Below are 26,293 nucleotides of genomic sequence, written 5' to 3' on the forward strand. Positions count from 1 at the left end.
AAGGTGTTATGGCGAGCTTGCTGATACTCATCATGCCTAACCCAGAAGAGGAGATTAGAAAGATTGTAGCAAAAGAGAAGAAACCTAGGACAGAAGCACAGGGAATGGAAATGAAACTAAGAAAACACCAGGATCTAAATTGCGTATATACCAATGCAAGGAGCCTAAGAAATAAAATGGGGGAATTAGAAGCCATGGCCAATGCAGAGGACTTAGACATCATTGGAGTCACTGAAACATGGTGGAATGAGGAAAACAAATGGGATACAGCACTGCCGGGGTACAAGCTCTATCGCCAGGACAGGTCAGGACAGAAAGGAGGTGGAATAGCCCTATACATAAAAGAAAGCATACAATCAACAAAAATGGACACAGCAGAGACAACCAATAAGCTGGAATCGCTATGGGTTAAAATACCGGGAAGGAAAGGACCTGAAATAAAGATGGGCCTATACTATCAACCACCCGGGCAAACTGGAGATATCGATGAAGAAATGGAAGCCGAGATAAAGCGAGAATGCAAAAGCGGTAACACGGTTATTATGGGAGACTTCAACTATTCCGGGATAGACTGGAGCCTTGGAAGCTCAAGATGCACTAGGGAGACAGAATTCCTGGAGGCTACACAAGATTGCTTCATGGAGCAACTTGTTAGAGAACCAACGAGAGGAAATGCCACTCTGGACCTAATCCTAAATGGGTTAAGGGGACCTGCAAAGGAAGTGGAAGTAGTGGGTCCGTTGGGAAACAGCAATCATAATATGATCAAGTTCAAGGTTGAGGTTGGAATACCGAAAGGAAAGAGAACCATAACGACAACTTTTAACTTCAGGAAAGGAAACTATGAAGCAATGAAGGAAATGGTAAGGAAAAAACTTAGGATCACTTCCAGAAAATGGCAAACAGTAGAACATGCCTGGTCTTTTTTCAGGGACACAGTGAGCGAGGCACAAAATCTGTATATCCCCAGATTCAGAAAGGGGTGCAAAAAGAGTCAAACAAAAGACCCGGCATGGATAACAAAAATAGTGAAAGAAGTGATAGGCAATAAGAAAACTTATTTCAGGAAATGGAAAAAGGACAAAACTGAGAAGAACTGGAAAGAGCACAGGAAGTATCAAAAAGAATGTCACCGTGTGGTTCGAAAAGCTAAAAGAGAGTATGAAGAGAGACTAGCCAGGGAAGCACGGAACTTCAAACCATTCTTTAGATATGTTAAAGGGAAGCAGCCGGCTAGGGAGGAGGTGGGACCGCTGGATGACGGAGACAGGAAGGGAGTGGTGAAGGAGGAAAAAAAGTGGCAGAAAGACTTAACATGTTCTTTTCATCTGTATTTACAAATGAAGACACAACCAACATACCAGAACCTGAGCAAATCTTCAAGGGAGATCAAGCAGAAAAACTAACATCCATGGAAGTGAGCCTTGAAGACGTACGCAAGCAGTTAGAAAAATTAAAAACTGACAAATCCCCGGTCCAGATGGAATCCATCCAAGGGTTCTGAAGGAAATAAAGGAGGAAATAGTGGAACTACTGCAGCAAATTTACAATCTATCCCTGAAAACAGGCGTGATCCCGGCGGAGTGGAAGATAGCCAACGTTACGCCCATCTTTAAAAAGGGATCAAGAGGTGACCCGGGAAACTACAGACCTGTGAGTCTGACCTCGGTTCCGGGGAAAATGGCAGAAGCACTGATTAAATATACATCGATGAACATTTTGAAAGAAACAAACTTCTGATAACCAGCCAACATGGTTTCTGCAAGGGGAAATCGTGCCTAACTAATTTATTGCACTTCTTCGAGGGAATTAACAAACGGATGGACAAAGGAGACCCCATAGATATCATATACCTAGATTTCCAAAAAGCCTTTGACAAGGTGCCTCATGAACGTCTACTCCGGAAACTGAAGAGCCATGGGGTAGAAGGAGACGTACATAGATGGATCAGAAACTGGTTGGCGGGAAGGAAACAGAGGGTAGGAGTAAAGGGCAACTACTCAGACTGGAGGAGGGTCACGAGTGGTGTCCCGCAGGGCTCGGTGCTCGGGCCGCTGCTATTCAGTATATTCATAAATGATCTAGAAACAGGGACGAAGTGTGAGATAATAAAATTTGCGGATGACACCAAACTATTTAGTGGAGCTCGGACTAAAGAGGACTGCAAAGAATTGCAAAGGGACTTAAATAAACTAGGGGAATGGGCGACGAGATGGCAGATGAAGTTCAACGTTGAAAAATGTAAAGTATTACATGTGGGAAGCAGAAACCCGAGGTACAACTACATGATGGGAGGGATCTTATTAAATGAGAGTACCCAAGAAAGGGACTTGGGGGTAATGGTGGACATGACAATGAAGTCGACGGCACAGTGTGCAGCGGCCGCTAAGAGTGCGAATAGAATGCTAGGTATAATCAAGAAGGGTATTACTACCAGAACGAAAGAAGTTATCCTGCCGTTGTATCTGGCAATGGTGCGTCTGCATCTGGAGTACTGCGTCCAGTATTGGTCGCCATACCTTAACAAGGATATGGCATTACTTGAGAGGGTTCAGAGGAGAGCGACACGTCTGATAAAAGGGATGGAAAACTTTTCATACGCTGAGAGATTGGAGAAACTGGGACTCTTTTCCCTGGAGAAGAGGAGACTTAGGGGGGATATGATAGAGACTTACAAGATCATGAAGGGCATAGAGAGAGTAGAGAGGGACAGATTATTCAAACTTTCAAATAATAAAAGAACAAGAGGGCATTCGGAAAAGTTGAAAGGGGACAGATTCAAAACGAATGCTAGGAAGTTCTTCTTTACTCAACGTGTGGTGGACACCTGGAATGCACTTCCAGATTGCGTAATAGGGCAGAGTACGGTACTGGGGTTCAAGAAAGGATTGGACAGTTTCCTGCTGGAAAAGGGGATAGAGGGGTATAGATAGAGGATTATTTCACAGGTCCTGGACCTGTTGGGCCACCGCGTGAGCGGACTGCTGGGCACGATGGACCTCAGGTCTGACCCAGTGGAGGCATTGCTTATGTTCTTATGGATGATTTACTTTTATGTGGATGGAATTATTTTATGTGGATGATTTTAGTGTACCTTTGGAACTTTGATACTTTCAAATAAAGTTCATTTGGGAACATCGTCACTCCACAGAGTTTTTTTTTTTTGTTTTATCCAGTGATCACCGCATGGTGTAGTTTAATATTAAGACAGTTGTAGAGAGGGCTCATTCAAAAGTAAACATTCTAGACTTTAAAGAGCTAACTTTGTTCAGATGGGGGTTACATCAAGGAATTGTTGTCTGAATGGGAACATCTGGAAGAAGTAGGAAAGCAGTGGGCAAAACGGAAAGGAGCTATTGTAAGGGCAACAAACCATTTTGTAAGGAAAGTAAGTAAAAGTAAAGAAGGCTGCTTTTGTTATCAAAAGTAATAACTAAGAAAGTAAGGAAAAAGAGGTTAGCTTTCATGAACTACAAAAGATTGCAGAAAGAGGAAGACAAGCAAATATATCTAGAAAAGGTATGAGAGGCTGGTTGAGTAGTTAGGAAAGCAAAGATGCAAATGGAAGAAAAGAACAACTGATACAGTAAAATGAGGAGGCAAGACATTTTTAGATATACAGCAAAATCTTGGCTTATGAGTATAATTCGTTCCGAAAACATGATTGTAATCCACAACACTCGTATAGCAAAGCAAATTTCCCCATAAGAAATAATGGAAAGTCAGACAATTCGTTCCACAACCCAAAAACTTTAATACAAAATACTATACGTACTCGTATTGTAAGACGTCGCTCGTTTAGAACAGTCACTAAACTCCTGCAGCGTCAGAGAGAGAAGAACCATCGGCTCAGTTGTGATGTGTGTATACTGTAAGTACTTGTATTGCAAGACATTGCTTGTATATCAAATTAAAATTTAATAAAATGTTTTGCTTGTCATGCAAAACAGTTGCAAACCAAGTTACTTGCAATCCAAGGTTTTAGTGTATTAGTGATAGGAAGAAGTGCAAAAGTGGCATTGTGAGACTCAAAAGTGAAGGGGAGAAATATGTTAAAGCTGATAAAGATAAGGCTGAATTACTTAACAAATATTTCTGTCTGTAGTCACAGCTGAAGCACCAAGAGCTGGATCACAGAAGACAAATGCTAATAGGAATGGAGGTATGGTAGACCCTGATCGATTTTCAGAGGATTGTGTTCGTGAGTAGCTAGCTAAACCAAAGGTGGATAAAGCGATGGGGCTGTATCATGTACATCCGAGAGCACTGAAAGAACTTAGGGAGGTTCTGGTGGTTTCACTGGCCAACCTTTTCAATGCTTCTCTAGAGTCAGGAGTGGTACCAGAGGACTGGAGAAAGGCGGATGTGGTTCCTCTCCACAAATGTGAGGAAAGTGACACAGGGAGCCTACATACCGTAAATATACAGAAAAACAGGACCTTGAATTTAGTCTTCTTCTTGCCCCTCAGTATCCATCAATGAAAGATAAGGAGAATTTTCCCTTTCACACAGTTTGCATCCCTTAGAACTGACCAGGCAATAGCCCCCTGAAGAATCTGCTAAAAAAAAAAAATCAAATCTTAATCCAAATATAAGCAATCTTTTAACTTCATCAACATTAACACCTCCCAAGGCATGCCTCATTTTAATCTGGCTAGAAGTACATCTACTGTGAAAGAAAGAAAGAACAAATTTTAAACCAAGCTGGTCCAGTTAGATATTATACATGGCCAAATCCTTTTAAAATCTGGCCTACAAGGGAAAAATGAATGAAGGATCAAAGTAGATGTCAGGAGAAAGATATCTCTGATCATAAGCAAGTTTCCAAAAACGTATTCATAGTCCTGAACTAATCTTTCCTTACAAACATTTTTCAGGCTGAGGAAGAAAAATGAAAGTCATTCTTAGCAGCCAATGCACTAAAGCATGCTAATGTTGATGCAGCCCTGCACTTATCTATGTTGACACATGTTTAATGCATTTCAATGTTGTATTAGAGTTAATAAATTTGAAAGTTGAGTAATGTTAATGTTAATGCTGAATTAACAATTAACGCAAAATGATTTTTCAAGAGTTGTGCTACATAGCAATGCATGTACTGCAGCTCAATAATATTCAAATAGAGTTGGAACATAAATCACGTTAAATGTGATTTTCATTGATCACACAAGTAATTTGACAATATAAATACACCCTACTGAGATGTCGGAAAGGTTGATATAATCCACCAAGTTCAATGAATCCCCAATATCACCAATATTCACCCTAACCTTGAAGTATCTTGACTAATAAACAACAGTTTAGGGCCCCTTTCCAAAGCCAAATGATTCCACGAAGATCTACAAAGAGGGCATGACCCTGGGAGGAGCATGGGTGGGCCAGGGGTTTTTCCTTAAAATGTGCACAGTGTTATAGAATGGATATCCATGCAACTTGCTCATTGGGATTTTCAACTGGTGTAACTCATGGCCAAAATTGGGCATAGATCCTGGCATTATGTATTACTTTGTAACATAGTAAATGATGGCAGATAAAGACCTGAACAGTTCATCCAATCTACCCAAGAGTCATGCATTATTAATTCATAATTAATCTTTCTATAATATCTCTGGAACATAGGTCATAGAAGTCTGCCCAGTACTGTCCTTATGTTCCAACTCCTGGAGTTGCCTTTGAAGCTCACTGGAACCTATCCAAACTGTCTTGTCATTTGCAGGATACAGACCATAAAAGTCTGCCCAGTACTGTCCTCATGTTCCAAATTACTGGAGTTTCCATCAAAGCCCTCCTAAACCATCCTAAACCTAATTGCCATATAGGGGATACAGACCATGTAAGTCTGACCAGTACACCTTAGTTCTTCACAGCCAGAGTTGCCAAATAAACTCCATTTGACACGTCAAAAACACAAACAGCCATTTAAGCTTTGCTTTTTTATATAACATTCATTTTCTAATTAGAGATCCTCTGTGTTCATCTCTTGCTTTTTCTAATTACATCACCATTTTTGTCGCTACCACCTCCCTCGAGAGGGCATTCTGGGTATCAAGCACCCTCTCCATGAAAAAAATTTCCTGACATTACTCCTAAGTCTACCATCCCACAACGTCAGTTCATGTCCCCTAGTTTTACCATTTTCCTTTTTCTGGGAAAAAATTTATTTCTAAATCATCTCTCTCTCGTCTCTCCTTTCCTCTAGAATATATATATTCAGGTCTTCCAGTCTCTTCTCATACATCTATTGGCGCAAGCTCCATACCATTTACATCCTTAGCCAGATATGTCCTCCAACACTGAACACAAGATTCCAAGTGGGGCCTCAACAAAAGTGGTGTAGCGAGGGTGGGAAGCACCTAGGATGGTGGCGCCCCCGTCCTCTTCTCTGCCCCCACTCCTTCCCCACCACCCTGCCGTGAGCATGCGTCTCTTCCCTTCCCCATATCTCTTTAACTTGCTTGGTGCAAGCAGCATCTCCAACTTACAGCCCGCATCAGCCTCGACTCTCCCTCTGATGTCACTTCCTGGTCAGCTTAGACCAGCGGAAGCAGCATGTTGGAGGTGCTGCTTGTACCTGCAAAGAGATAGAGGTAAGGAGGGGGGGGAAGGAAAGGTGTGCGCATGGCGAGGAAGGTGGGCAGGAGTGAGGGGCAGAAAGGAAGAGAGGTACTGGTGCCCCCACCAAGATGGGGCCTGGAGTGGTCTGCCCCCTCCTGCCCCCACCCCTTACTGAATCACTGTTCAACAATGACATTTACAGGGGCATCAATACCTACTTTCTTCTGCTGGTTATGCCTTACTCTATATAGCTTAACATCATTCTGGCTTTAGCTACCACTTTATCCAAGTTTATTTGTTCTTTGATATACCGTTTTATCAAAAATGTACCTCAACGGTTTACAATTATCAGAGTATTGTTAAAATTAAATTAAAACTTTAAAACTTAAAAAAGAAAGAAAAAAAAAAAGAAAAGTGTGTGTGTGTGTGTTGGGGGGGATGACAAGACATATAGACATACTGGAATGAAAAGGGAAAAGTGGGAGATGGGAAGAGCTTAAATACAATGGCAAAAATAAAATGCAAAAAAGGGAGGAAAGAATTACACCACTATGTTATTCTATAAAGGATGCTGATCCCAGAAAGCCCATTTCAGAATACAGTCAAACCTCGGTTTACGAGTGCCGTGGTTTGCGAGTGTTTTGCAAGACGAGCTTGCCTCGATTTGTAAGCCCCCCCCACGATCTGGCATCCCCCCCCCCCCGGCTTGCATTTCCCCCCCCCCCGCCGCGATCTAGCATCCCCCACTCACCCACCCAAACACAATCGCTTACCCCACTCTGGCACCGGCACCAGCACCAATGCACAGGACATGTTGGTGCCGGTGCCTAAGATCCTCCCTGTTGCTTGTGCTGGGCCTTGAGCATCTGCGCATGGTCAAGGCCTTCTAGATCTCCAAGATCTTCTGAGATATCCGAGAATCTCGGAGAGAACGAAAACTAGAAGGCCTTGAGCATGCACAGATGCTCAAAGCCCAGCACAAGCAACAAAGAGTATCTTCGGCACCGGCATGTCCTGTGCTTTGGTGCTGGTGCCAGAGCGGGGTAAGCGATTATGTTTGGGTGGGTGGGTGAGTGGGGGTGCCGTATCACAGCGGGAGGATGGGTGACGCGAGTGGGATGGTGCTGGATCGCAGGGGGTGTGGAGCAGCGCAGGTGGCCTTGGGGGTGGGGGGTAAAATGGAGCAGCGCCAGGGAGGGGGGAGGAGAGGTGGAACGAATCAAGCGAGTTTCCCTTACTTCCTATGGGGAAACTCGCTTTGATATACGAGTAAATTGGTTTATGAGCATGCTTCTGGAACGAATTATGCTCGTAAACCAAGGTTCCACTGTACAATTCAGTGCGGATTTCTTTTTCAAACATCAATTTTTGACCATCATTTACTGATTCTAGCCCATACTCCATTAACTGAATAAAATCATTCCGCTTTATACAGTATTTTTAGAAAAGAGGAGTAAATTAATGACTGTATGATAGCTGGCCAAATCTGCCCCCCCCCCCCTTTTACAAAACCGCAATAGCAGTTTTTAGCGTAGGCCAGCACGCTGAATGCACCATGTTGCTCCCAATGCTCATAGAGGCGGAGCATTCAGTGCACTGGCATGCGCTAAAAATCACTATCACGGTTTTGTAAAAGGGGAGGCTTCTGAATTGTATTTTTTTCCAAAAGTGGACAGCTGAAAAATGTTGTTAACAAACATCAGAATCTTTCATTTTTTCCATAAGTGGCGCAACAGGCATACTTCAAATTTCTATAGATGTAAAACATTTTCATTATTCTAGTACTAATTTTATTGGTCTGAAGCATCATTATGTGTGATCATTTTCCAGGAATTATCAGAAAGAAAAAAAAAAAACCCATTTGTTCATTTTAATGCACTTATCTTTTCCCTTGGAGCAAGATAAAACAGATAAAGTTTCGCTTGACCTTGATTTTAATAACCAGTAAAGTAAAAGGCTGAAAGTCAGAGAAAATATGTGTCAAAGTAGCTTACATTTAACTGTTCCCTTATGTACACACTGAGAAATATTAAGGAAAGTACAATGTTATACAATGATACACTGCAAGTTCAAGCGCACTTTCCCACTGAAAAGGAAGACCGTGTTGAAAATAATGAGGGATAACCTCATTTTGTAAGAGAAAGTTTTGCACCTTTATGTTAATATCATACTCAGGGCCGGATTTTCCTATAGGCTAACTAGGCTTCAGCCTAGGGCCTCAAGATCAAGAGGGGCCTACATTCAAATTGTTAGCAAAATTAAAATTACACTATTCTAAAAACAGTGAACACTAAAACACTGAACCGAAAATAAGGAGAAATTCTATGCATATGACTAATAAACAAACATAAAAATGTATTGGTTAAGATCAATGCATTTGGCTCATTGGGTCTGTTCGTTTGTATATACTAGATTGCACCAAAGTATAGTTCATACATTCACTGATTGCTATGGCAAATATTGACGTGCCTTATGCTACTAAGCTCTGGTTTGTTCTTGCATAAATAAAGTGCAGATTGGCGTACATTGGAACAGACAAATGAACAGACCTATTGATATCCCGATGTTCGGTTATATTCATGTCACTTCGATAATATGAAACACGTGTTAATGTTCTTAGAAAAGATTCTTATTTTAGGATTGCGTACACGATCATTTGATTCTCGCCTTTTGAGTTCAGTAGGTTCAATACTTTAGTGAAGTGTTTTATAGACTATTGAAAAATTTTTTTGTGACAATATCTTCATTTCGCGGAATTCTAAGTAAGTTCTTAACATATGTTTTAATTTGCATATTTTAAAATGTATATTATGTGCTTTATTTTATATTTTCATGATTATATCATAAATAATATAATCCTAGAGCGCGCATGCGCTGTTGAAATATCGTGAGTCCTGGTGGCGTGAGGTGTGCTTCTGTGTCACTCCTCACGGCGCCTGCGCCAGCGACTCATCATAATTCAGCTGGGGGTGAAAATGGGAGGTGAGAGGGCCTCATACGTGGTATAGCCTAGGGCCTCTTTTCATCTAAATCCGGCCCTGATCATACTAAATAAATAGAATGAATTTGGGTCAAAAACTCGAGGGAATTGTACAGTTTAGGGCGTGAAGAATTTTTGTGTATGAAAGAGGAGCTGGACTTGGGTGTGATAGTATGTGATGAACTTAAGAGGACCGAAAAGGTGACGGTGAAAACTAGAAGGATGCTTGGTTGCATAGGGAGAGGAATGGCCAGTAGGAAAAAAGAGGTACTGACGCCCCAGTGTAAGACTCTGGTGAGACCTCATTTAGAACATTGTGTACAATTCTGGAGACCACACTTTCACAAAGATATAAACAGGATAGAGTCGGTCCAGAGGAAGGCAACTAAAATGGCTGGTGGTCTATGTCATAAGGCATACAGGGACAATCTTAATGATCTCAATAGAGAAATGTGGGAAAGGGAAGACATGATAGAGACATTTAAATACCTATATGGCATAAATAGACAAGAGGCAAGCTCTTTCAATTGAAAGAAACCTCCAGAGAGAGAGGGCACAGAATGAGGTTAATAGGTGATAGGCTCAGGTGTAATCTAAGGAAATACCTTTTTATAGAAAGGGTGGCAGATGTGTGGAATAGTCTCCCAGTAGAGGTGGTGGCAACAAAGACTGTGTCTGAATTCAAGAAAACGTGGAACAGGCATCTGAGATCTCATAAGGAGAAGAGATAGTGGATGCTGTGGATAGGCAAACTGGATGGGCCATTTGGCCTTTATCTGCTGTTATGTTTCTATGTTCATTCTGTTGCTATAAACAGAAAAATCAACAGCTTTAGAAGAACTGTGATTCATGCAAAAATTGGCCATTTAACAGCTGTGGCAAAAATGGCTTTAGCACATGGGAGAAACCTGTGCAAGGGTATGCTAAGGTCACTTTTTTGCTGCAGGTTAATAAAATGGCCCCTTCGTTTCCAAGCCTGTCTGAATGACTTCACTGATAGCTATCTTTAATGACAACGAATGTGATAAATTTACACATTAGTAGAGTTCTATTCACTGGGCATATCTTGAAAATGTGATTGACTATGGGATCAACAGGACAGATTTGAGAAGTCATATTTTAAAAATGTTATACAGTGGTGCCTCACACAACGAACTTAATTCGTTCCAGGAGCAAGTTTGTTATGCGAAAAGTTCGTTATGTGAAACGCGTTTTCCCATAACAATACATGTTAAAAAAAATAATTCGTTCTGTAGCATAAAATATGCTAAGATGACATAAAAAAAGATAAATTTTTGGTTATTATTTTTATTTAGATACATCTAAAAACATAATTGTTTTTTAAAACAACACACATTTTTTAAATTTAAAGACAGACTAAGTAGAGTCTAATTTTACAGTGAGAGGGCAGAGTCTCAGCGGCAAAAACTGGGACTTAACTGTTCATTTTTTTTTTTTTTTCTACCGTGTTTCCCCGATGATAAGGCAGGGCCATCAAATAAGACAGCCCCCCCTTTTTAGAAAAAAATGTAAAATAAGGCACCCCCCCGCAAATAAGCCACCCACCGATACCTGCGCTTACCCGAATCGGGTGGTACGGTGGGTGACTCCGTGTGGTCCCTGGCACCCCCGACACGATCGGGGCAAGAGGGAGCTCAAGCCCTCTTGCCCCCCCGACTCCCCGACACGATCGGGGCAAGAGGGAGCTCAAGCCCTCTTGCCCCCCCCGACTCCCCGACACGATCGGGGCAAGAGGGAGCTCAAGCCCTCTTGCCCCCCCGACTCCCCGACACGATCGGGGCAAGAGGGAGCTCAAGCCCTCTTGCCCCCCCGACTCCCCGACACGATCGGGGCAAGAGGGAGCTCAAGCCCTCTTGCCCCCCCGACTCCCCGACACGATCGGGGCAAAAGGGAGCTCAAGCCCTCTTGCCCCCCCGACTCCCCGACACGATCGGGGCAAAAGGGAGCCCAAGCCCTCTTGCCCCGCCGATTCCCCAACTCCCCGACAATATCGGGCCAGGAGGGAGCCCAAGTCCTCCTGGCCACGGCGACCCCCTAACCCCACCCTGCACTACCTTACGGGCAGGAGGGATCCCCGGCCCCCCTGCCCTCGACGCAAACCCCCCCCCCCCCCAACGACCGCCCCCCCCAAGAACCTCCGACCGCCCCCCCAGCCGACCCGCGACCCCCCTGGCCGACCCCCACGACACCCCCAACCCCCTTCTCCGTACCTTTCTGTAGTTGGCCGGACAGACGGGAGCCAAACCCGCCTGTCCGGCAGGCAGCCATCGACGGAATGAGGTCGGATTGGCCCATCCGTCCCAAAGCTCCGCCTACTGGTGGGGCCTAAGGCGCCTGGGCCAATCAGAATAGGCCCGGGAGCCTTAGGTCCCTCCTGGGGGCAGGGCCTGAAGCACATGGTCGGGTTGGGCCCATGTGCCTCAGGCCCCGCCCCCAGGAGGGACCTAAGGCTCCCGGGCCTATTCTGATTGGCCCAGGCGCCTTAGGCCCCACCAGTAGGCGGAGCTTTGGGACGGATGGGCCAATCCGGCCTCATTCCGTCGTTGGCTGCCTGCCGGACAGGCGGGTTTGGCTCCCGTCTGTCCGGCCAACTACAGAAAGGTACGGGGAAGGGGGTTGGGGGTGTCGTGGGGGTCGGCCAGGGGGGTCGCGGGTCGGCTGGGGGGGCGGTCGGAGGTTCTTGGGGGGGGGGGCGGTCGTTGGGGGGAGGGGGGGTTTGCGTCGAGGGCAGGAGGGCCTGGGATCCCTCCTGCCCGTAATGTAGTGCAGGTTGGGGTTAGGGGGTCGCCGTGGCCAGGAGGACTTGGGCTCCCTCCTGGCCCGATATTGTGTGGGGAGTTGGGGAATCGGCGGGGCAAGAGGGCTTGGGCTCCTTTTTGCCCCGATCGTGTCGGGGAGTCGGGGGGGCAAGAGGGAACCAGGCGGAGAGAGGGCAGTTAAGCGCAGTGCCTGCGCGGAAGGATGCAGCTCGGGCGACTTCGTTGTGTGAAACGAAGTTCGTTGTACGGATCAAGACATAAAGTTCGTTGTGCGCAGCGTTCGCTGTGCGAGGCGTCCGTTATGCGAGGCACCACTGTACTGTCAATTATCCTAAATACTGCATGTTGAAGGAAATTTTATAACTGGATGCTTAGGGTGGGAAGGCATTTAAACCATCGGTGTTGGAACGGTAAGTAGTCTGCCATAGCCTCCCCAAATATTCTTGGTCGCTGTTGCTTTGGCCCTCCCTTCTTCCGGTGTTTGCTTATAATCTTCGGGCAGCCGCCGCACAGCGTCAAACAGCAGGCCTACCCCAGAACCCTTCATTCTACTTCTAGGGCCAGGCCTGCTCATTTACGCTAAGATTTAAAACTAAAGCGCTGGGAGGAGGTAGGTGGGGGATTCGGGAGCTGTTTAGAGGTCATGCGCCAGGGCGGAGCTCCGCCCCCCCCAACAAAGCAGCATTCTGCTGCCTATGATTTAGGCACACATATACAATCTATATTAGGAAGATATTATAAAAGCACATAGGTATATATTTATCTGTTTAGCCTGTCTGAGAGGTCAAGACTGTGTGTACATTTTATAAATGGGAAAAAATTAATATGGTTCAAAATTTTGATCAATATATGATCTATAATTTGACCGGTGATAAAGCAGCATTGTATTAAACAGATCCCACAAAAACAAGATAGTTACATATTTATATATATATTGTCATTATATTTTCTTTACTCATATATAGAACATATACCACTTAATATGAGAGGTGCATCAGACATATAGCATTTTTCTTTTTTTCCCCCAGGAAAAGGCCTCAGATTCGAAGCCTAAGCGTAGTCCTATCATGGACTGAACGGTCAGCGTAACTTTACAGCTCCATACTCCAGTCATGGGCCAAAAAACCTGGACTTTATAATTTTTAAATAGTTTTTTAGAACTTTTTCATTAGTGAAACTTAAATAATGTGATTAAAAATTCAACATTACAAAATATAACTTATTCACAATGCATTGCTCTCTAGATTAGAAAACAGTTGACAGCTGAATTACTTATCTCAGACAGTTTTCATTGTGACTTGAACATCCCGTTAGTTAGTTAGTTAGTGCACTGTCAGTACTGCCTATATAATGCCTTTTTTTCCTGGGGAAAAAAAGAGAAAAAAAGAAAAATGCTATATGTCTGATGCACCTCTCATATTAAGTGGTATATGTTTTATATATGAGTATAGTGTATTTTGACCACTTGGGTTGATAACATTTACGTTATATTTTCTTACCAGAACCATTGCAGTAAGATGGATCCACAAGTCGACCATTTTGATCATGGCAGGACATTGCTCTACGTTGCACACCTTCCCCGCACTCTTTGATATCGCCATGAACTTTTACTGCTAACTGCAAGTCTGATCTTTCTTCGGGTATTATACAATCGGACCAATTTCCATAGGGTTTAGCAGTGAACACTTCACACGGGCAAGCTTCCGTTTCAACTTGAGGGTAAATTTCGGCATTTTGGCATTTGTCACGCTTTCTGCTTCTTCCTGTGCAAAGAAAAAAATCGTCTCAACTTATAATTGATTAAAAAAACAACAATAAAATGATGCTAAATATATGCTTATAGGATATTTTAGCAGCTTTATCTTTCACTAAGGGCTCTTTTTACGAAGGTACGCTAAGGCCTTAACGCGCACAATAGCGCGCATTAAATTCCCGAGCGCGCTAGCCGCTACCGACTCCTTTTTAGCAGGCGGTAGATTTTCAGCTACCGCGCGCTATGGCGGGGGAATTTTGTGCGTGCGCTAAAAACCCTAGCGCCTTCGTAAAAGGAGCCCTAAATGGTCTTAATATGTACCTAACATAGTGAATGCAGGGCATGCTAACGCATTCCACATTAGTTTTGACACATGCTAATTATTTGTTTGCATTTATCTTTGCCCACTATCATGAAGAATCAAAATTGATATTGGGCTTCACTCCTAAGGGATCTTCAGACTGCCATTGAGTAGATTATTGACTGTCTTTTATATTAAGTTGTAAAGGTTGGTTTGGTATCATGGTGCATTTATCTTTGGGCATGTCAGGGGCAGAGATTGGGTATTCTTGCAATACTAGGGCATCAATATTACTGTGCACTAAAGGCATGATTCTATAAACAATGCCCAAATCGGTAGGCGCCATTGAAAATGGCACCTACCGCACATCATTCAAAGTTAGGCACCGTTTATAGAATTGCGCCTAGCAACGCCTATCTCAAGTTAGGCACTGCCAGGCATCTCTAACTTAGGCATTGGTATATTAGGCCAGTGTTTTCTTCACCTAAAATACAGACACATAACTCTTTCCATGTCTAAACTAGGCCCTTAACCACGCCTACTTTTTGGGTAGGCGCAAGTAGGCACTTCGGTGTAGATGCCTACATGGCACCTATCGAGTTAGGCACCTTCCCCAAAATTAATTTTTAAATTGGTTGTCAACTGAAAAATCAAGCTCAGCACCTAGATCGGCGAGTACAATCTGGTAACTCTGCGAAGGTGAAGAGAGAATTCTGAGTCTTTGGTGTTCCCTTCTACTCCTGTCAAAGTCCTAAATACTGAAGGAGACTCCTGTCATACAACTGAAGAAACACAAAGAAAGATACTAACTTCCTCTTCTACGAAACCGCGCTAGTGGTTTTTAGCACAGAGAGCCGCGCTGAATGGCTCACGCTGCTCCCGACGCTCACTGAGTTCCTATGAGAATCAGGAGCAACGCGGGCCATTCAGCATGGCTCCCCGTACTAGAAACTGCTAGTTTCGTAGAAGATGGGGTAAGCCGCTCTCAGACTTGGTTGATCTTTATTTTCTTTGATAAGTATGAGTAAAAGAAGGGGACTCTACTGGCTAGAGAGTTGGGATAGAGAAGAAAGAACAAGCTCCGATCCCTTATAGGGAGGAGCGAGGCCAAATCGGCCGAAGCCGGAGCGATAGGATGGGAGGGGGGAGGGGGAAGGGAGGGGCCAAGCAACAGAGGAAGCAGGGGGGGGGTGAGCGGAAGGGAGGTCGCCCTTTCGTTACGGCGATCCCAAGAGAGAGGCAGCTTCCCTTCCTCCCACCCTCGACTGTCCCTTCACGCGGCACCCCTTCCTCCCCCCTCGACTGTTACTTCACCTTTGCGGCCGCCGGCTCCCGCGGCGATCAGGTCCTGTGTCCTCTCCTACGGCTGCTCGCTGGAGTGTGGGACCGCCGCCCGCGGGATGCCTGCATGGGGGAGTTGGGCCGCTGCCGGGTAGGAAGTCGCCGGCCGGTGCAGGCTTTGCCGTGGGCCGCTGGCCCCGACGTGGTCGGGGGGTGGGTTGCGCCTGTCTTCTGCGGCCCATCTCCATGGGCTTCGCGGTGCCATCTCCGGCTGCGCGGCGCGCTGGGAGGTGGGGTAGCTGGGTTTGGGCCGCTCTGCACGCGGCCACTGAGAGAGGACATATCCAGGGACCGCGGTCGATGGGACAGATCCGGGGACCGCGGTCGGCGGCCGGCTGCGGCAGGCCGCGAGCTCCCCCGATTTCTGTGCTGTGAAGCCATGCTGCAGCCGGCCGCTCGACTCTAACCGTGGCCTGGTGTGGTTCCTTGGGCGTATTCAGAGGAACATGATTGTGGTATAAATATGCTGTATGTATGGCTGGGTCGGTGGTCTCCAACTCGGAGCCTTTGCAGGGCCACAATTTTCCGATTTTCACAGAGGGAGGGGGGGCGGCCCGCACCAACCCGGTTTATGTCCGCCGCCCTGGTTGCGGCGTGCCTTCGCCTCCGTGCCGCCTGCCTCTACAAAAAAAAAAAAAAAAAACCTAAACTTTTGAATGGATGATTGGGCTCTGGCAGCTGGACCTTGCCCCTCTCGTAACGCTCGACCGCCGTGGGGAGGGGAGCCGATCCGGTAGGGGGGGGGGCGCTGCTCGCTCGCTCGAAGAGTTTGGCGCCCTTCCCCCACATGGCCAGGCGGGACCGTGGCAACTTGGGGGCTGTGGGTGGGTCCTGGTCCTCCCTGTGGATCCTGCTGGATCTGGAGCGCTCCGTTGGTAGAATGGGTGGTCCCTGGTCCTCCCGTTAGATCCAAAAGCAGGCCACTCGCGTGGCCCCTCTGTGCTTGGACCTGGCTAGGGAGGGCTCCATCTGTGCACGTGCGGTGCCGGTGGCCCGACTAGGGAGTGCTCCATCTGTGCCGGTGGCCCGACTGGACTGTGATTTAGTGGGGCGGTAGTACTATTCATGTGGATGGGTTTGGTGTGAATGCTCCTATGCTATTAGGCAATTATATGCTATTTAATAAAATACTATTATATGCTATTTAATAAAATACTATTATATGCTATGCTATTAGGCAATTATCTGCTATCTACAGCTATATATGCTATTTAATTAAATGCTATGCTATTAGGCTATTATATGCTATTTAATAAAATGCTATTTAATGCTATGCTATTAGGCTATTATATGCTATTTAATAAAATGCTATTTAATGCTATGCTATTTGCTATGCTATTAGGCTATTATATGCTAGTTATTAAAATGCTATTTGATGCTATGCTATTAGGCAATTATTTGCTATGCTATTAGGCTATTATATACTAGTTAATAAAATGCTATTTAATGCTATGCTATTAGGCAATTATTTGCTATGCTATTAAGCTATTATATGCTATTTAATAAAATGCTATTTAATGCTATGCTATTGCGCTATTATATGCTAGTTAATAAAATGCTATTTGATGCTATGCTATTAGGCTATTATATGATAGTTAAAGGCTCTTATATGCTATTTAAAGGCTCTTATATACTATGTAAAGGCTCTTATCTGCTATTAGCATGCAAGTCAGATCCCATCATATGCGATACCTACAACTTAGCAGCAATGCGCTCCTTCTCCAACTGGAGTTTCTGATGGCTGGAGTACTATATTGTATTTTATGCATGATCCCAGAAGGAGGGCTTTACTAATATTAGGGCCTGTTTCGGGTTCCAATCCACGTATGCCTGTACTGACTGTCTTTATTCTTTAGTACTTATTATAGCCATGCCTGCTCAACGTAAGCCACGATCAAAACCAGCACTGCAGAAAAAGCCCATGGCTAAGAGTCAAAGAAAGACTAGGACCACACGCATCACAACAACAGCGGTGGCTTCTACGGCGGCTTCTGCGGCCTCAACAGCGGCACCGGCTTCTGCGTTTCTACGGCCGCACAGCCTCAACAAGAATTGGCCGATTAATGGCTTTAATTCCAGAGGCAGATAGAGCAACACGGGGTTCGACGTTTGTCCCAGGTGAGCCACCACAAGCTGCTCCAACACCGACACATCCATTCACATAATATGCCCTCACCTCTCACGGGGGAGACCATGCCCTCTGCTAGCGGTCAACCAGGGGACCATGTTACACTAGCACGAAGTATACAGGAGGCACTGTCGCTCTTTGAACAGTCCAGGGCTCAACCTCCTTCTGAAGCAAGTAACACATGGCCCTACCCCCAGAGAAAAGGGTATTATCACATGTGGGGTAACCACGCTGTATCAATCCCTCTTCAACAAGACTCTTCGTATCCATCGTATCAAATTTTCGCCTCCATTCAGGTATGAGTTCCTACTTAGCCAGTGAGCAGCAGTAAGACGTAGACCTTACAGCTTTGAGCCCTCATATTAGGCTTCCTCGAGGTTTCTCATTGACCATGGCTGGCCCTTATGACGGGGAGATGCTACGGACAAGGGATATGTTGACCTCACTTTATGTGTATTTCATATATTAACTGTTTTCTTGCCTCACTTACTCGCTTCATCAGGACACGGCCATGATATCATCATTTCCCACCTTGCTTATGACCTTATTACCTGGAGTATGTTTCCATCCTTAGCATGTTGCCAGTGCAGAATGGGACATAAAACGTAGGCCTTGAGTCCTCATTTGACTTCCTCGAATTTCTCCTCGACAATACCAGACCCTTATACGGGGATGCTACTGACAACAGATGTGGGCGCACCTCTTGTATTAATTATGTTCTTGCCTCACTCACTCTTCATGACCTACACGGCCAGGCTATCATTTATTGACCACCTTGCTGACGACCTTATTATCAAAGACCTTAGCAGGGCGACCAGCTAACATCACTCACAAGCATCAAGGAGATAGGAACGTGATTAATCCCTTACTCGGAAGGAGAGTCACCATCTGGGAGGTGAGATCGAACGCCACGCAAGCAGCTCAACACATAGCGCGTGTCTATAATCGGGGAGCGACATAAGGGTTGTTATCGGGGTTTACACCGGATTTAAGGATACATACCGATACAGAATGGAGTTATATCACAGGCGGTACAGTACGATTCGGTGGGAATAGGCCTTGAGTTGTCAGGGCTACATTCGGGACATTTTGCATGAGGTAACACTTCATAGTTTATGGATCTTTCCTTTGACTAAGCCTCGATGGTATTGTGATTCGGGCAAAACCAGGGATCTACATTCCGTTTATACATCAGTGTTCGGGATGGATGCTGCCTCGATTTTGTGTCGACAGGACCACATGGAATGCTGAAGGCCCTTCATACTTCCGTTTTACATTCCGGAGTTTACCTTAGGGTTTACAACACTTCAAGAAATCCTGAAGGACCTTCACAATTAGGGTTTACATTTCTTCAAGTACCTGATGGCTTGCGACATTAGGTCCCAGTATTTACTGGTCCCATATTCCTGTATTATTGGGTTGATGGGATAATGAGGGTTAAAGGTACAGGGTTATAGGTACATGAGTACAAGGCACCCTGGGTAGGAGTTCAACAGTCATGCTCATCAGTACGTTGGATATGTTCATCAGAATGTTTGGTTTGGGGAAGTTCATCACTATATGCTTATCAGTATATTATGCTATTTCGTATGTTCATCAGAAGGCTTATCAGTGCATTGGCTTGGGGAAGTACAGCTGTATATGCTTATCATTGCTTTGGAGGCTCATCAGTACTCTAATCAGTACACTGGGCTGGTGGAGTTCAACAGGATATGCTCATCAGTACATTGGATATGCTCATCCATCCACCCCAGCGACCATTGTACAAGGTATCCTGCAGGCTTCCCCACACCTTAGCTGGTCCGATTGTTTATCCTCAGCCAGCAGGCTTCCCTGCATGACCTTATGTACTCCGATGGTTTATCCTTAGCCAGCAGGCTTTCCCACGCTACCTTAATTAATAACTTTATTTCGTTGTGGTCCGATGATTTATCCTCTGCCAGCAGGCTTCCCCACACTACCTTAATAATAATAATAATAATAATAATAACTTTATTTCGTTATACCACATTGTTGTCCGTTGGTTTATCCTCTGCCAGCTGGCTTCCCCACACTACCTTAATAATAATAATAATAACTTTATTTCGGTATACCGCATTGTGGTCCGTTGGTTTATCCTCTGCCAGCAGGCTTCCCCACACTACCTTATTGTTATCCTCAGCCAGCAGGCTTCCCAACACTACCTTATACGGACGGCTTCCCAACACTACCTTCCAACACTACCTTATACGGACGGCTTCCCAACACTACCTTATACGGATGGCTTCCCAACACTACCTTATACGGATGGCTTCCCAACACTACCTTATCTGGTCCGATTGTTTTACTCAGCCAGCAGGTTCCCACACTACCTTATCGGATCCGATTCTTTATCCTCAGCCAGCAGGCTTCCCCACGCTACCTTACCTGGTCACATCTTATACAATTTATACCCAGTTAGTAGGCAAAGCTCCGAGCTCTCACACAGCCGTGGAGATAACTCGCAATAGACCGATTGTTTATCCTGAGCCAGCAGGCTCCCCCACAGTAGTCCCTTATATACCCTGCTTAGATCTCACACAGCCGTGGAGATAACTCGCAATAGACCGATTGTTTATCCGGAGCCAGCAGGCTCCCCCACAGTACCTTATTGTAGTCCCTTATATACCCTGCTTAGATCTCACACAGCCGTGGAGATAACGCGCAATAGACCGATTGTTTATCCTGAGCCAGCAGGCTCCCCCACAGTACCTTATTGTAGTCCCTTATATACCCTGCTTAGATCTCACACAGCTGTGGAGATAACTCGCAATAGACCGATTTTATCCTGATCTCACACAGCCGTGGAGATAACTCGCAATAGATAACTCGCAATAGACCGATTGTTTATCCTGAGCCAGCAGGCTCCCCCACAGTACCTTATTGTAGTCCCTTATATACCCTGCTTAGATCTCACACAGCCGTGGAGATAACTCGCAAGAAACGCAATACGTACTGGGCAAAATTTCTGCCTGCCTGCAATAGGACAGCTGTCTGCGTCGGTACCGCCTATTCACCAGTTCAATACAGGATGTTGTCATTGAGGTTATGTGAACCTGCAGGGCCGCAGCCATGACACTTGGGGGGAACCCGCGATTAGCGAGGTTTCACTATCACGGGTAGTGGCAGGTAAGCACAGCATATGGATAGAAGGCATACATCTTTACTGTGGTTAAGACATGGGGCACGTCGCCTTGCTTGGACGGCAGGGAGGCCAGGCCATGATCTTCACACCTACGTACCGCTGACGAGGGGACACCTCCTTGAACGGGAAGGGTCCGGTGAGCCGGGGTTGCTTGTACGGCACCCCACATTGTGCGGGGATAAGGAGGCATATGCTGTGCGCCTGATCATCGGTTGGTTATATGTTGCCTGGTGATGTACCTTGTGTGTTATGCCATTGTCAGAAGTGCGGTTACAGTGTACAGGTCATCACCGTTCATGCTTGATTATTATGTTCAGTTGATAACAGTTGGATGTAATTGTGCTGTTATGACTGCGGCCAAATAAATTCCACATGAGTCGATAAATGCCTGAGTGTCATCATTGTACCATGTTAGTCCATGAGGGGTAAGAGCTACAGTGCTGAGTGCACGATTTGAGAACAAGCTCCGATCCCTTATAGGGAGGAGCGAGGCCAAATCGGCCGAAGCCGGAGCGATAGGATGGGAGGGGGGAGGGGGAAGGGAGGGGCCAAGCAACAGAGGAAGCAGGGGGGGGGTGGGTTAGGGGATAGGGGTGAGCGGAAGGGAGGTCGCCCTTTCGTTACGGCGATCCCAAGAGAGAGGCGGCTTCCCTCCCGCCCACCCTTCACTACTGTCGCAGCCAGGCTGGCAGGTAAGCACAGCATATGGATAGAAGGCATACATCTTTACTGTGGTTAAGACATGGGGCACGTCGCCTTGCTTGGACGGCAGGGAGGCCAGGCCATGATCTTCACACCTACGTACCGCTGACGAGGGGACACCTCCTTGAACGGGAAGGGTCCGGTGAGCCGGGGTTGCTTGTACGGCACCCCACATTGTGCGGGGATAAGGAGGCATATGCTGTGCGCCTGATCATCGGTTGGTTATATGTTGCCTGGTGATGTACCTTGTGTGTTATGCCATTGTCAGAAGTGCGGTTACAGTGTACAGGTCATCACCGTTCATGCTTGATTATTATGTTCAGTTGATAACAGTTGGATGTAATTGTGCTGTTATGACTGCGGCCAAATAAATTCCACATGAGTCGATAAATGCCTGAGTGTCATCATTGTACCATGTTAGTCCATGAGGGGTAAGAGCTACAGTGCTGAGTGCACGATTTGATACCTGTGCATGATGAGCTTTTTTGAACATGATGACTGACACTTGTGAATATGTAAATAATTGATTTAACTCATCTGCTAGCATGTTAAATAAACCGTTTTACTCTTCTCTTCTACTTCTCTTCTACTTCTAGTTCATGTAAACCTTTTTTTTTTTCTTCTCTTCCTATATTTTAAGTTCTTGTAAACCGTGCCGAGCTCCACAACATCCGTGGAGATGATGCAGTATATAAACTTAAGGTTTAGTTTAGTTTAGTTTAGTTTACCTCTTGGTTCCTGCCTGTTCTTCTGGTCGCCATATCTCAGAAAAGATTTAGGGGAATTAGAAAAGGTACAGAGAAGGGCAACAAAAATGATAAAAGGGATGGGACAACTTCCCTATGAGGAAAAGCTAAAGCGGCTAGGGCTCTTCCACTTGGAGAAGAGATGGCTCAGGGGTGATATGATAGAGGTCTATAAAATAATGAATGGAGTAGAAAGGGTAGATGTGAATCGCTTGTTCACTCTTTCCAAAAATACTAGGACTAGGGGGCATGCAATGAAGCTACTAAGTAGTAGTTTAAAAAAAAACAAAACCCAGAGAAATTATTTCTTTACACAACGTGTAATTAAATTCTGGAATTCATTGCCAGAGAATATGGTTGAAATCAGTTAGCTTAGCGGGGTTTAAAAAAAGGTTTGGATAATTTCCTAAAAGAGAAGTCCACAGACCATTATTGAGATGGCTTGGGGAAATCCACTGCTTGTTCCTAGAATAAGCAGCATAAAATCAATTTTACTACTTGGGATCTAGCTAGGTGCTTGGGACCTGGGTTGGTCACTGTTGAAAACAGGATACTGGGCTTGATGGTCCTTCGGTTTGTCCCAGTATGGCAATTCTTATGTTCATTCCAAGGGATTGGGAGACTGAGTGAGTGATTGGAACACCAGGATCTGCATTTCCTCCGGCCAAGACTGAATCTGGATTGTTAAACTTTTTATGAGCTTACTGGTAGATTCTAGAGCCCATACTGTGTACACAGATTTCCTCTCAGTTAGATATAGGTCATTTATTCCCCTGCACAGTTGCCTCTCTGAATCTTAATCTCGGCTGATAACTTGAGGACTAGAGGGTTTCCTTTCCAGAGATAAAGATGTCATAGAGGTTGATAGTCATCTTCTTCTCTTCTCAGCTTGAGTTTGTAACGGGATCTGTTTATACCTTCTCAGTGTTATGCTTTATATGTTAATACAAGAGGTGCTTGGGATTTAAAATTGGCTTTATTTAGCTCAAATGTTTATGTTTATTAAAAGTTTTAACCGCACTTCGGTATGCCAACAGCACGGGATACAAAATCTATAAAAAATAGGAAAGCAAAAGAACAAGAAGGAAAGAACAGAAATAAAATAAAATTTAAAAATTAATTAAAACTAACGGCCTCTTTTACAAAGCCACGCTAGCGGCTGCGCTGCGCTAACGGCCACGAAGCCCATAGAGATTTAAAGGGCTTCGTGGCTGTTGCCGCACGGCTTTGTAAAAGAGGTTGCAAATAATCTAAATCTAAAAAGTAAATAGTTTTCTTTAATTAAGATCAACAATATTAATTAAGGTCAAATTAAAGAAATATATAGAAACTTACAGTCTCTGTGTCTCAGTAAGATGGTATGTTTTTTTTTTTTAATTTCTTTTTCAAACTTACATCAAGTGCACAAAAAGAACAACATGAAATACTATCATATAACACTTGAACATCGTATGTTTAATGTTTCCACACAGCCAATACTACATATTGACTCTAGTCTACCCCTTGTTTAGTGAATGAACTTGAACTTTGCTAGTTACTGTCAGACTAGTACTGCTCTAAAAAGAGTCTGATTTAAAACAGAATTTCACTGTAGCAGCATTTCTCACCTCTGTCCAGGAAGAGATTGTTGTTGTCGTCCCCCCACCCTTCCCAGCAAGGCATTTGTCTCCATGGCACATCTTTCCAGTCCCTCTGTAGGGCTGGAAGCCACCAGTTATCTCTCACAGTCTTATTCTCTCTCTCCTTCTCCTCATCCTTCTCCTCCTCCTCCCCCCATCCCTCAAGTCCAGGAAATCCACTGTTATATAGGATTTGTCTCCATATCCATTAATGGTAAGTCCTGTCACATTCTGTTAACAAGCTAACGTGGAAGTAATGGAGATTGGCAGTTCAGGATTGGTCCAGCTTGATGATGGGAATTGGTCCTATGATACAAAGGCTAGGTCAGCTTAAGCATACAGAACCCATTCTCTGATAGGCTCATTAAAGGAGAATCTGACTTCATGGGTGTGCAGGATTGTCCCAGATCATCATGACCTACATGGCTTTCTTCCACGGTTCTTCTTTCCCATGATCTCATCTAGAATAAACAATCCAGCTCCATATTGTAATGTTTTGTTTTGTTTTCAGTATACCAGCTTTGGTCAATAATGCTGACAGCTTAATTCTCTTTAAAAAATACAGTTCAGGCTTTGTCTGAACAACTATGTAGCAAAGCCCAAGTTTAACCTAACGTTCCTATCGCCTATAGGCCCAAAACTACCTCAAGACTAATCTTAACAAGTTCACCTTAAAGGTTTCTCTAAGCTACAAGAATCCTTGTTTTTTTCAGAGATGAGTAGTTTAAATTATCTTACCCCTCGCTAAAAGGCGTTATCTATGTTGGAAAATTAGGGAAATATCTTTACTTCAAAATTACTAAGCTTTGGAATATTTTTTTCTGCCAAGCTGCGGAATTTGGGTTCCTTCCAATTATTCCGAAAACATCTGAAAACTTGGCTATTCTCAAAAATGTAAATCTCGCTGCTCTCTATACAATCACTAATTCTTATTATGTTTTTCCTTCTTTTTAAATTTATTGTAAACCGTGTCGAGCTCTATCTTTATAGAGAAGATGAGCTATTGTCCTCTGGCCCCACATTTCAGCTTGAGTTCTCAAGCAAAGTTCTGGGCATCATCATGGACTCCTCACTATCCTTCAATGACCACCTCCACTCCTTAGTAAAAAAATGCTTCTTTAGCCTTCATATGCTGAGGAAAGTGAGATCTTGTTTCCATCAAAAACACTTTGCCGTCCTTGTACAATCCATCATCCTCTCCAGATTAGACTATTGCAACTCTATGTACTTGAGCCTAACTAAGAAAAGCCTCCACAGACTCCAGCAGATACAGAATGCCGCGGCTAAGCTTATTTTCGCAAAAAGTAAATTTGATCATGTCTCACCACTTCTGTCCAAGCTTCACTGGCTTCCAGTAATTTCCAGGGTCCACTTCAAGTGTGCCTGCCTAACTTTCAAGATCCTTCACAGCATTTTTCCTCCCGTTATTCCACTATCTTGGAATTCCTCTAATCCTAATTCCACTAGATCCTCCCCAAAATTAAAACTATCCTTCCCTTCTATAAAAGGTATATCCCATGTTGGAAAACTAGGGACATCCCTCCCCTTTAGAATCACTGAGCTCTGGAACAACCTTACATCCCCTCTCCGAAACTTGAGCTCCCTCCAACTCTTCCGAAAACATCTGAAAACTTGGCTTTTCTCAAAAATGTAACATCCCCCCACCTCTCTGGTACCTTTTTACTCCCTTTATCTTCCTTACACTTAATCCTATAACCCTCCTTTGGAGTTCCTTTCTATCTTAACCCTGTAAACCGTGCAAGCTCTACGATTGTGGAGAAGATGCGGTATACAAACCTAAGGTTTAGTTAAGTTTAGTTTAGTTTAGCTATATAAGCTTAAGCTTAAGGTTTAGTTTAGTTTATTCTAATATGGTGAATGAGTAAAATTCATGACAAGGGTAGAACTTCAAGACTAAAATCTACAGGAATAAAGCAGATGTAAGAGGATACTTTTTAGACTTTGTAACATGAAGGAAACTAAACTATTTGAGATGGGCATAGAATTAATTGAAAATTGGAACACCATTGTCAGCAAATGTTTCCTGGACATAGGACTAGATTCACAAAGCAAACCGATTATGTACCGATCGGTTTGCGACCCCTTAGCGAACCCGGCCCGATTCACTTACCTGTCTTCCAACCATCCTCGATCCGCGCATGCAAATGAGGGCAACGGCATGCAAAGTAGGCAGGGACGCGATTCACTAAACAAAACCCTGCAAT

At 44.6% G+C, this 26,293-nt stretch overlaps 1 protein-coding gene across 7 annotated transcripts in view; it reads right to left on the minus strand.

Annotated features, from left to right (window-relative positions):
* The window catches only part of THSD7B (thrombospondin type 1 domain containing 7B), a 924,116-nt gene that overhangs the window by 294,102 nt on the left and 603,721 nt on the right, over window positions 1–26,293 (minus strand). For all 7 annotated transcript variants that reach the window (XM_033944565.1, XM_033944564.1, XM_033944562.1 and 4 more), the window contains one exon: window positions 13,815–14,078. In XM_033944565.1, coding sequence (XP_033800456.1) covers window positions 13,815–14,078 — 264 coding nt within the window. The remainder of the gene's footprint in view (window positions 1–13,814; window positions 14,079–26,293) is intronic.

Source organism: Geotrypetes seraphini, chromosome 5, assembly GCF_902459505.1.
Source record: "Geotrypetes seraphini chromosome 5, aGeoSer1.1, whole genome shotgun sequence".
NCBI classification, from domain to species: Eukaryota; Metazoa; Chordata; class Amphibia; order Gymnophiona; family Dermophiidae; genus Geotrypetes; species Geotrypetes seraphini.